The sequence below is a fragment of the Trichoplusia ni genome, chromosome 1 (assembly GCF_003590095.1).
Source record: "Trichoplusia ni isolate ovarian cell line Hi5 chromosome 1, tn1, whole genome shotgun sequence".
Lineage (NCBI taxonomy): Eukaryota > Metazoa > Arthropoda > Insecta > Lepidoptera > Noctuidae > Trichoplusia > Trichoplusia ni.
In genome coordinates, this window is record NC_039478.1 from 19,196,309 (window position 1) to 19,209,352 (window position 13,044).

Sequence of the window (13,044 nt, forward strand, 5' to 3'; positions counted from 1 at the left end):
CGGCCGTGTTCTCTAATGCATTTTAATATTGGCCACGCGTGGGAAATGGATCATGGAAACGTCAACTTATGGGATATGTCCACTTGTCTTGTTTTTATTAGATGTGTACTGCCGCTTTTGTTTTTGTTCGCGTTTGTCGTTTATTTATTTGATTGACGCTGTAATTAAAAAGCCTTTACAAGCTGGGTGGGATTGTGGAGAAATAAAAGAGGGAAAGCCTTATGCACTGCGTCGACGTAGAAAACAAAGGAGTGAACTGTTTGTTACTGGCATGAGCCAACAGGGTGCTATTCCTTTTGTAAATGAACTTGCTAAGTCTAAAAATACGTTTGAAGACGTCAAATAACCTATAACTTAGTTTTTCCTGTTATGAAAATCTAAGTATTTACTTCGCGACTGCATCTCATACGCAGTACCTACCGCAGAACACCTGTAAAACAATAACTATTCATAAAACCATGAATATACAAATGCCATGCAAATATATATCATGCATTATGTGCCATCGTTTACAGGCATAATTGTGCTAAGTACATATTATTTATATACGCGATATATGCTGTTACATTTATATGCACATGCCTTGCCCCCACTCTGCACCTTGCTAACTTTATGCACCCAACTGGTTCTATAAAGGCTAACACTTGTCATTGTTGAACAACTAACATAGGATTAACATTTTCTCGGTTTTGTATGTATTTATGTTGATATTAATATCTTTGTTTTATGATGCTTCTAATTGCTAAGTTATTATTGAGATCCGTAATGGTTAGTCGACCAAGTATTCATTTAGTTTCGTTTTATATTTTTGCTGTGTTCATAGTTTTGTAAACCAACATCAAATCGGTTGTCTCAGGTATTAGGTTTATTATACAAATATAACTATGCCATGTCTCTTACACAAATAAATGACCACCTCTTGTGATCAATAAAAGTGACCACTCAAAAGTACAAACACATTTAATCGTTGTGATTGATGACGTCACAAACACCTAACCTGTTTTATCAAATTACAAGCCTACCACTCACCCATTAATAGGACATTTAATAGAAGTTACATTAACAACTAATTGTGGAGCACGAGTGAGCTATACCGTGCGTCGCTTGCGCAACGCGAGGCGGGGCGACCCCGACCAATCGTCCGTCAGCGCTGCACGCATGCGCGGCGCGTGCCTCCGATACCTATCTGTCGCTGATCCGGCTTTTTGGGGTGACGTCATCCGTCATACTGATGCCGATATTAAGAGCTATAAGTATGATTGCTCCAATGCTATTTTAAAAGATTTGGTCAGAGTTAAGTTGTAACAGATTACAGAATGTTCTACGCCAGAGAATGTAGTTGTCACGTACTCACGTGATCGATGGCGACGTTTTCGAAGGGCTTGGGAAACAGTTTTCGTTGTTTAACTGTTTGTCTCGTTTAAACAGTGCCTGCTTAAGCCGTTAACCATAAGTAGCGTGATATTGTATGGGTAGTTAGATCTGTGCCGGGGTAAGAACTGGTAGCAATAAAAGCTACATTTTCTCAGCGGCTTTCCGTTAAGCGGTAACTCTAAAGGGCAGTACAATGCTTCGCTAAAGCGTAACTTGTGCAAAATTTCTTTTCTCCGAATAGATCTGTTTTACGACGGCATTTGTTTCGGCGCGCGCGCACTCGCCTTTGTCCTTTCATGTGCCGACACTTGCGTTTTTTTACTCGCACGCCCGGCACAATTACTCATTGTTAAACCTTTTTAGTGCAAATTGTTTTACTATTCGCTAACTTTTAGGTTTATGTTCGGACTGTGGTGATAAGACTTTTTACTATTTCCTCAAGTATTGTTATTGCGAAATTTTTGCATGTTAATTTCTTCTTCTATTTGAAGTAATGAGCTTGTATTGTTAATAAATAGTTAAGGCTGTGTTTAGATATTTGAAGTCGGCCGCCTTCTTGTTGCGTTTCATTGTTTGATGTGTAGTAATGATGCTCATAAATAGTAAAGAGTTGCCAGCACCACGCTGACCGTTTCCTGAGGTGTGTTACGACTTGCGCAAAATGTTCGGCATTTGACTTTACTTTCGTTCTTTGATCTCAATGGAAAATGTTTTATTAGTATAGTAAAAGTTATAGGAAATGCTGAGAATACCTTGTATAATAAGTAAATCTTTTAAATAACCTTTTTGTTTCACCTATACCTGTACCAAAGTGCAAACAACTGAACAGTGTAAGACCGCCAATGAATCTAGAACATCAAAACAATGGGAAAATCTAAGGTTAAATTTACCAAATCGTATTTGCACGTGACCTTTTTCTTGACCTAAAAGCTGATGTTTTAGATCGCGTGGGCGCCGGCGTCATTGTATTCAGATATGAATAAGAATGAAATCAATTCATTGCATCTGTCATTGTATGCGACAATGATACCGTTGACGACTTAATAGTACCTAATGACCTGCGTAGAGCTGGCGACAGTCCTTGAGGAAGTTTTTGTCTTTCAAAAGGTTACCACATTGGTTGTACTGGTTTAAAAACAAAAGGGATACGCGTAGGTACTCGCATTAATCTTAGGCAAAGGGTAGTTCCAAATGCCCTTTGAGATAGAAATATATTTTAAAGAGCTAAATGATTAAAAATCCGCAAAAAATTGTCTCACTTCTCTCAGAGGTAGGTTATTGGTATTTTTAACAGACACGTCATATTTATCTATCCTCATCAATTCTTCGTCTAATTTCTATCCTTGTAAAAACCCCATCTGGGACCACCTTCAACACCTTCCACCGGTTCAGTCTAGCGCCACTTCTCACCCAGACACTGGACTGTATCACTACCGTGATCTATCTCAATCTTGATGCTCCACTAAGATACACCGTCACTTGTCATGGGAAGCGGCCACGTGACTTAGCATTACCGCCAGTTTTGCTTAAAGTGCTGTTCTATTAACGCGATTAATGTAGATTGTAGAAAATGTTGGTGTTTTGGACGGGAATCTATAAATATGAATTACTTCAGTCATCTTCAAAAAAGCTATCATTTATTTCTTTGTGAAACGTCAACTCTTTTGAATTAATTGAAAGCCACAAAAATAAGTAAAGCAGTGAATTTTATAAATACATCATATCATTAACTTCTTTCTCCACTTACAAAAATATACAACATCAAAAAATCGGAAAATATTTAAAATATTAATAATAACATACAAAGATGAACACAATACTTCTTAATCTAACAACACTAAAAGACGGAACCTCAGAACTCCCCCTTAAAGAGCCAAGTGCGAAGTATAACTTACATCAAACAATAGCCGTTACAAAAAAACTAGTCAGGTGAAACCAAAGTACATCATAATACGAATACTCATCGATTTGATTCCGATGTCAGAGGTCAGAGACGGACCCAACAATACTTTAAAAGATGTAGAAAGGTCTAATCCAGTGTATTATTTAAATCCGTATCTAACATAATAGGTTTGTCCGTCTATTGACATTTTTAAGAGACATCTGACGGTTCAATAGAGGTTAATGAATTAATTCTTAGATTTTTCGCTGGTAATCGTCGATGGGAGATAAGGTGTGTAATGTGATTCGGTGCCCGTACATAGCACGTTCATAATGTGTAACCTTCGAGAGCTCTCTGACACTAATTGAGTGAACACTTTTATCGATACAATATCATTAATGCCTGATAAGTGTGTGATGAGTTAGAAATACCTACATCTCAAACATTTCGTATATTTGAAAAAAAAACAGCCTTCTAAAAAGTGTATTTTTAGGAAATGAATGTAGTTTATATCAAAGCCATAAATTTAAAATGCTTTTATTATAAAACTAATAAATATTTGTCATTCTGCACTACTGAGCAGATGTGGACCAAAGATTTCTCTTTTGACAAATTGTTTGCCTTTCAGTTATATCTGCATACAAGTTCCAAGTCATGGAGGTCTCACTAGGCACGTTTCCCTCGACAGTCAATTCTTTAATTCCAAACACAAATTCATTCATTCGAATTCCAAAATTTGAATTTATTGCGCAAAGTCATTCGTCCCTTCGCATTCCATATTCAAGCGATCAATCGCAAATAAAACTTTCCGTTACATTTTGAATTTTATTTTCATGATATAAGAATTATGCTTTTGTTGAAACTTTGATATTATACTATTTGTTCGGATACGTGGGATTGCATATCATAAGGGTTGTTCCAAAATCAATTGACGCAACTGTTGAAATATTTTGTCACAACAATTTGTCACGGGCTGTCAAAAAATCGCGTGTCACGCTGACAAGTCACGTGTTAGACGTCCCGCTGCCAAAAGGGATGAATTATATCAATTAGGATCGATTAATCATACGTTTTTATCGATAATCGATTGCATAACGGACCCATTTAAGATCAGAGGTGAGCCCCTTTTGATATGACAAATAACTGTATGAAAAATCGTTATATTTGTGACCATTTTTTATTGATGACCTTTTTGTTACTTATCTCATTCAGATCTTTATTTCATTCATCATTAACTTTATTATAGGTTATGGTAACATTATACAAGATGAGTTAACAATATTGCGCACTGTCATTTATTGCGAACGTGAGAAAAATAGCTTTAACGCAATATGTCCAAATGTAACTCACATAACACGACTCGATCTAAAAAAAAACGTTAAAAGTCAAACACAGTTTAGTTCACCTTCAATTACAAATCTTTTAATTAAAGACTTAAGCCTAACCTCTAATTAATTTTGCCAATCAACTACAAATCATCGCGTTAGTACAACAAACTGAAACAGTGCGGGAAAATAACACATTAGCGCAAGTATTAATTACAAATTATAATTAATTACTGTAACACGTGCACACAATGAGTGTGCCATGTTCAACAAGAGTGAACGAGAGAGCGAACGAATGAATGAACGAAACGTTTTTGCTTTAGTAATTATAGCGTGTAATCAATTATAGAAGCATAATTAGATCTAGAATATCGTGCGGTTTTTAAGCACTAGATTTATTTAAAAGTCGAAAGTGATTTATGTTGCTTTGAAAAAAAGAGCAGACTGTATGTTTTGTACAGTCGATATTAAAAATCGTTAATCAAATACCAGCGAGCATTTAAAATAACCCACTTGACATTTAAAAAATATTCCCCACTTATCTTAGTAAAGGCATCAGTACAAATAATCTCGATAATTTACATAAACATTTTAGCATAGCTCTCGCTAAACCTAGACCAATTAAAATGGCAATATTAATTGAACTGTTCACCACATGTTATTACACTAATTGAACCTGCGTGTACCGATTGATCAATTTAATTGAACATTTGTACACGTTTGGATGCAGTACCTTTGAACCTTCGGGGTCTTTGAAGTCGCAGCAAAAGATGTTTTACTGATTCACTTGCGGAGATGTTCACATACTCGTTAACAGAACTTATTAAAGAAAAACAGGATTGCGAAATAACCTTCACGAAGCGACGTCAATAAAATACCTTATGAATTAGTATTTAAGTTTTCCAAATAGGAAATATTGGATATTTCTCAGAGTAGAGAATTTCCTATTAGGAAAACTTAATAACTTCATCCCAAATAGGAATCAAAGCAAGCACTCGAGAGCACCGGGAGATCTGAGCAACGCTGACAGCTTCCACTCCTATAAAATTGATGGACGTATAGAATCAAGCAGTAACATTACGGCTCTAATTCGTTCAACATAATAACATAACATCTACTTAAATATATATTAAATTATGCTCTCATAAAAAGCACTGTTTATTCTAAAGAAAATGATGCGTAAATAATATATTCAGATACAATGAGTTCCACCGACAATCAAATCTCGTATAAAAACCTCGTTACCTACAAAAGTAACTCAGCAATTTAGTATAGTTTTCCGAGATGACATACGGACAGACAAACGGACGGCTCATAATAATATTGTTACGGTTAACAGGCGGGACGTGCGTGAACCAAGAGCGTGACAAATTAACACCTATCAAAACGAAATCAAGAGTCGGGAGTAGAGGCGGCCGGGGAGCGCCAGCAGCGCAATGTACAGATCTGGATAATTTAAATAAAATTAATGTTTTACAACATTTAAAGAACTTATATTTTGTCCTTACAATTTAGTGTAAAATAATACCTTACAACAAATTTTCTTTACTTCTTATATGTAAGTAGCATCCAGTTGAATCCAGAATGCATTATCACAGAATCGAACTACTCGTAGCTATGACACCTAAATCACTTACTTTTAAACCGAATTTCTGTAACTTCATACCGAGCACCTTTATAAAGACAATGATAAATACAATTCTTGATAAAAACACACAACTGAAATCAAGTACCTAACTATGCCCCATAAACCCACCTCAGTCCCTCAACCAGGCTCCGTGATGTTTTGTCCTCCGTAGCGGCGGTTCGGTTCCCGCCATTACACATTCGCCGCGCTCATTTATAACTCGCACTTGTCTTTGTGAGAACCTTGCTTCTCCTTAAGCTATGGGAATTGGATGAAAGTATATGGTATCGGCGCCTTTAAGAATTGGGTGAGTATCGATGGTTAGTTGTTATTTCTTTATTGATTGTATGTCAGGTTTAGATATATTTTTTGGTTGATGTCTTTGATTTAAAGCGAATTTTCAGTAGAGGATTTTTTTGGTTATGACTCAGAGAACTTAATGGAAAAAAATATAGCTGCGAAGTTCTACGGAAAGTAGTCAGGGCGACGTCTTTAAATTGGGATTAATTAGAAAATGTAATCCCTCTTTCTTATGTCTAATTCCTGCATATTCTTTGCCTTACACATAATAATCCAACACCAAAAACATGCTGAGATAAATCAGACAAATTACTCTTAGACAGAATGTTCTAAATCCATCAGTCTTACGATCCGGAGGTCATAGTTCTTGAAATCCATACCGAGTGCATATCACTATCAACATTACAGCACTACAACCGTTTGACAGGTGTGACGTGAGCTCGTCTCTACGTGAACTTGTAGAGAAACATATTCACTTCATCTACTCTTGATATATTCCAGTTTATAGTTACGCCATATAATATTAGGCTATTCACAGTTTCAAAGAATATTTTTACGGAATAAGTTCTGTATTCAGTTTTTAAGGTACCTAATTATTTTCTAAGATTTTTTTTTCTCAAAAACTACCAGCAGTTTTATAGTCTGTGCAAAATAACCTGTCAAATATGAAGTTTACAGTTCACTACTTACCTCTTGCAAATTAAATAAGACGATACCAAAACCCATGTAAGAACATGACCTTCTTTCCGTTACGTGCCATAACAGCGCCATCACATCCAACCTCGAACACCAACATTACGGGATCCCATCAGTCAACAAATGCACCTGTTAACCCTAAGAATCCCATAAACCCCATAGATTCCCACGAGGTCGGCGCGCCATCGATAATGGTGGTCACGCCAAATGACAGCCCGCCGCCCGCCGCCCGCCGCCGCGCCTTTCACACGATACAAATAACATGTCTACCGGAACATCGACACTTCTGGACTAAGATATTACTCATTATACAATGGACGGATAACTGATCTCTTAAAAAGCTTGATGGTTGATATTATTGGGGCATTCGTGAGGCAACTACTCCTTGTCGTGTGTGGATAGGAAAATGGAAAAGATCTTAGTATTACGCTAGTATTAGCTTCTCCATTATGTAGAGTAACTACGAAGTGGTTTTTTTTACTCGTAACCTATTTTGTTTAATGTTATTTTAACATATTTATTAACGATTATAGAAGAGCAAACAATATATTATAATTTTGTTGATAAGTCGGCCTTCTGTCAACTTTAAGAATTAATAGCTGCAATGTACTGACATTGCAAGTATCAATTAAAAACCTCTGATGATCGCTTTGCTCAAATGTTTATAGCGCAGAGGTGTGACATTTAAAGTTTAAGGATGAGCACTTGTATGAAATCCTTTACAAACCATTCTCAGAAATTAATTATATGATGCACTTAACCTATTTGCAAAATCTACTATAACAGTTATTATATGAGATACAAATCCGAACGAACTATTCTGAAACGTTTAGTGTGAGTTTCGTTTAAAGGTTTCAATTAAATATTACGACTTATGATGGTCCATATTGATCACCTGATGCTAACGTCGCCGTGACGGGTTAACTGTTAAATAGTTAAATAGTTCTGGTAACCGTAACATCGCCCAGTAAAATAACCATTAAAATCATAATATCAATACATGTCAACAAATCATCTCATTCAAATTGATTTCGATTAAATCAGAACGGATACTTTTATTACATTAAAATTAACTAGTCGTTGTAACTAATCACGTGTGTTTGGATTAAAATCTCGCATCCAACACGAATATAAATCATACAGAAATCTATTTAAATAATATGAGTGTTTTAATCATCAAAATATCAAGCGATTAATATGCTAATTGCATTTCCAGATTACAAACGAGATATATGATTGGAGATGGACTGACGGTGACAGCAATTTCGACTCGGAGCTTTCGCGACTCGAACCTTGTCATGAGCATTCAATTTATTTGCTTGGATAAACATTTATTTCGTTCAAAGCAAAAACAACTATAACAAAACAGTATAAAGTTGCGTTTCCTTTGTGTTATAATATTAAGGAGTGTCCTAAAAAGACGAACGCGTACAAGAAATTAATTAAGTCATGTAGTAAGGGAATCGATCTGTTGCGTCGAGTTACACGGGCGGATATCGAGATTATTCGGCCTGTGTGCGCCGGCGCTGATTTTTTTGCATATATTAGGTCATTGACCTTGAGGTATTACAACTTATTACTTTTTAGAATATCAGATCCGACAGGCCTTATATGGGTTTACGAATTTTAAATTTAGAACGAATATTTGTTACTTTTTTTCATATAGCAAAGGCGAGTAATTTAGTTTGTTCCTTATGAATTAAAATAACAAAAAATGATGTATAATTACTCAAAAGTGATCCAACCTTTATGGTCGCACTGATTGGGTCAATTAGCGGTGATTACGTGTCGTGCGGTGATTATTAAAATGATTCCCTATATGTGCGCAATACTGTGACATCACCATTATTTCTAGATCTCGATACATAAACGTTACAATAATATGCCAATGATAATTATCATTATAATCGTGCGCGCAAATTACCATTATTCAAATCACCATATAATTTATATTAATTAGATAAGAGCTTTTTTTATCTACCTTTTAATTGGCTACTTTGAATACATATATTATCATTAACTTAAGACACTTCTAACCCTTTTTAACACCACAATTTTAACAGGGAGCTTTTGATCAATAGTAATAAATGTCAATCAGCCCGAAAAACTAATACCTATCTAATCACTTACCTTAAGATTGATGTCCTTTCTAGTACTAATTTTATTTAAAAAATGATTAAAATATCCTACATAATATAGTTACTCCTGACTATTGTCTCCACTTCATAACCATTGAACTCTAAATCCATCATGGCCGACATTACCGGAGGTCACAAAATCCTCTAGTAATTTGTTTTACGCGAGCTGTGAGTTAGAGTCCTCTAATTTAGAGCTGCGACAAGCTGAGATAGGCGTCGGGCGCACGCTGCGTGATTTACTGGACTCCGTGCATGCTGATGTAGTTACTACATGTAGGTAGGTAAGGGATAGGACGCCGTGTTATTGTGTGTCGATGTTGGGAAAATAGTTTGATGATATGAGTAAACATATAGTATCTACGGGTTACTTCAAACATTTTTGCGACCAGGAATTTTTTATATTGTTAAGTTGCGATAAATTTCTCTTAAATATTCAATAGTTAAATTCAGGAAATTCAAGAAATTCATCACGAAATTATTATACAAAGGCAGTGAATATCTGTCATGTCTTCTCTTTACATTTTCATTTTACACTCGTCTCCAATTCTGCTACACATAGTTCACAAAAACAACAACATTTCAGAGCCATCCAACCTTTACAAGCACTATGTACGTAACCTTTAGCAAACCTCCGAGCTCCTCCAACAGGCTGCGCGTACGCATCCACCTGCATCTCTGCCGATCCCCGCCCGCTAGATAAACGGATTACTTTGTTGCAACGACAAGCCTTTGTTCGTTTTCTACCCGATTCGAATCTCGGGAATTTTCTTAAAGTTTATTCCCGTGTCTTCGGATAAATCTTGAGATGTTTCGTACGTTTGCAATTGTTAGTAATGTATTTGAAGGTTTCGTTTGAGGGAAAACGGTTTTCGTACAACGGGTATAAGATAGTATTTTGTTTCATCATCATCATCATCATCATCAGCCTATCGCAGTCCACTGCTGGACTTAGGCCTCTCCAAGTGTTTTGTTTACTGATGATAAAATCATACAAGCCTTCTTTTACAAAAACGAGCCATGAAACATGCACTAATCTTGTTAGCAATTTTATGTCACAGTAACACGTACCCTAGAGCGCCATATACACCTTTTTTGTGTAAGATTAACTTAAATCGAGTTAACCCCAAACTGCTTCGTTGACATTCTGCATCGCGATATAATGTCTCCGATCGGTATCACACGGGCTCCATTTTACATTCATACAATATTGCAAATACGTGAAGGGTATAAGTTTTATTAATTAATTACGCATCTTGAAGGGTTCTGTATAAGTTACAATATACTTATTTTAAAGTTAGTAGAAATTTACGTATTTCCAATATTTTTTTCTATTGTTTTGTTTTGCAACTCCAAATCTATAATACATTCTTCGTTTTAACACTCAAGGTATCACTCTGTTACAAGGGTTTTGCGAATGTCAGGAGAACATATTAAAACGTAAATCCCATTTTATGGGTTGACTTCTTATTTAAGTAGGTATGTATATTATACGACTGGCACAAAAATATCTTTAAACAGCATAAAGTGGAATGAAATGATGCAAATGAAATGTTTATAGGGATAAGTGCAAATAAATCATTCGCTACGCTTATGCGTTAAAAAAATGAACACAAATGTGTTTTGAAGGACACATCTCAGTGTCCAAGGATCTCTAACAAAACCCCGATCCATTAAATGGCCTCGAAGCCATCGTTACCTCGCCGTCAGATCATAACTCCACATTTTACTTTAATACTTATACATTTCCAGTGTTAATCACATAATTTCGTTAATAACATGCGCTTCTGTGGATTTACAATGCACATTACATTATATTATGGGCTTATAAGTGTAAAAACCGTTGAAATAACCATTAACATGTGATCCTGACATTATAATAACTCATGGACACACTACTCACAAGTTTATTGTTATTTTTATTCGAAACAGCAGTCGGCTTGTGAAGGAATAAGTTTTATTACATTGACATTCAAGTTTATTTGTATGCAAAAGAGGTTTAATATTTTCCCGTCACTACTGAACCAACAACTCTGCTTCAGGTTTGCTTACCTTAGGAATCACTAATAACACATTACACGATCATATAAATACAACCTCAAAACACACAGTACCAAACAATATTTATTATGTAAACCAATGCCTACAATAAAAAAAATAAACTTTTAAATGGCGCGCAGTAAGTTTCAAATATAGAACGCGTAGAGCGCAACACGTAACGCATATGAAATAATATCGCAACAATTAATATCGTTTAATCGATACATACAAAACGATTTTATCGCATATGCAACCAATAACATGCCCCATGCTCTTCGAAATTAACAACTAAATGACTGATTGGAAAATGGCCGATCTCGGTCACGGCATATTAACAGTGAATTGGGTTTCTGTGGCGGATTTTCAGTTGCATATTCGTTTATGTCGAGCGATAAGAGCAACAATATTGGTTAGTTTTGCGCGCCGCGTGCGTTTATTTTTAAATACTTTTCTTTTTTTGTAATAAATATTGTGTTTGTTTTTTTTTTATCTTTTTGAAGATAATTTTATCTGTTTTTTCACTAATTTAGTCATTATAATTTTGTTACTTATTAGATTTTTTTCCAGTTCCATTGAAATGCTCCCATCGAGTTCTCCATTTGCTCTCAATAGACCACCATTTCCAGACTATAGTTTCCATGACTAACCTATTATCTTTTTGTTTCAGATGAACCAAAAGTGCAAAGTGTGCGGGGAGCCAGCGGCCGGCTTCCACTTCGGCGCATTCACATGTGAAGGATGCAAGGTAAATATCTAACACTAATTCTTATACTCAAAACATCCACTTTATTCTGTAAAAGGACTTTTTTGTGATATTTTTTGGTCGTGTAGCTTTCAGTTATGAATAAGTGAACCCATAGAAAGATAATGAATTCCCATGGCAACTGTCATCTCCAACCTCTTTTTACATGTGTATAAAAATGTGTACTCAAGCGCGTTGCCCAGATAGATCACAGATTTCCAAAAGTGCAAAAAGTATTTACTGTCGAATACAACCGGAAAACTGTTATAATCGAGTCCATATTCATTTCTTAAAGTAATATTATTCGATTCGTTCTAATTATTAGGAAATGAAAACAGATATTCGGAAATGTAAATGTTAACAATTGTATCAAGGTTCGTAGGCGGTTTTACACTGGCGATTAAACCCGATAGAATTACTAAGAAAATCATTTTTTTGTAAGACCTCTTTCACATATAAAAATCATAACATTTATTTGCTGAATAATATATTTATTTCATTTAAGGGTATAAAACAAAATAGAATAAAACTTCAATACCATCATATTTTCGCAGTGAGTTTCCCTACTTACTCTGTAAGACAATATAAAACCTTGAACCTAAATCTGGTCCCTAATGAATGCAGATCTAACCAGAAACCAACAAGAACAATACAAAGGTCTTCAACCTTTTCTCTTTATTAAACATGAACACATAATTAAATCTTCTCGACTGTTACAAAAGCCGATTAATAATCTTCGCGTGACTTCATTAAAATCACTATAAATCGATTGACACCTTATTCGAATATAATTAGTACGACCAACTTAATCGATATGGAACATCTGATTAATGTTTTATTCTAAATTCGTAGCTTGTAAAATCTCTGTGTTCATACATATGGACGACTTCCAAGGATTTTGTGTGTAGCAACTAGAAATGTTC

General features: G+C 35.4%; 1 protein-coding gene across 5 annotated transcripts in view; it reads left to right on the forward strand.

The window, feature by feature from the left end:
* LOC113497985 (knirps-related protein-like) overlaps positions 1 to 13,044 on the forward strand; it is a 60,420-nt gene that overhangs the window by 34,669 nt on the left and 12,707 nt on the right. For all 5 annotated transcript variants that reach the window (XM_026877860.1, XM_026877877.1, XM_026877868.1 and 2 more), the window contains one exon: positions 12,047 to 12,124. In XM_026877860.1, coding sequence (XP_026733661.1) covers positions 12,047 to 12,124 — 78 coding nt within the window. The remainder of the gene's footprint in view (positions 1 to 12,046; positions 12,125 to 13,044) is intronic.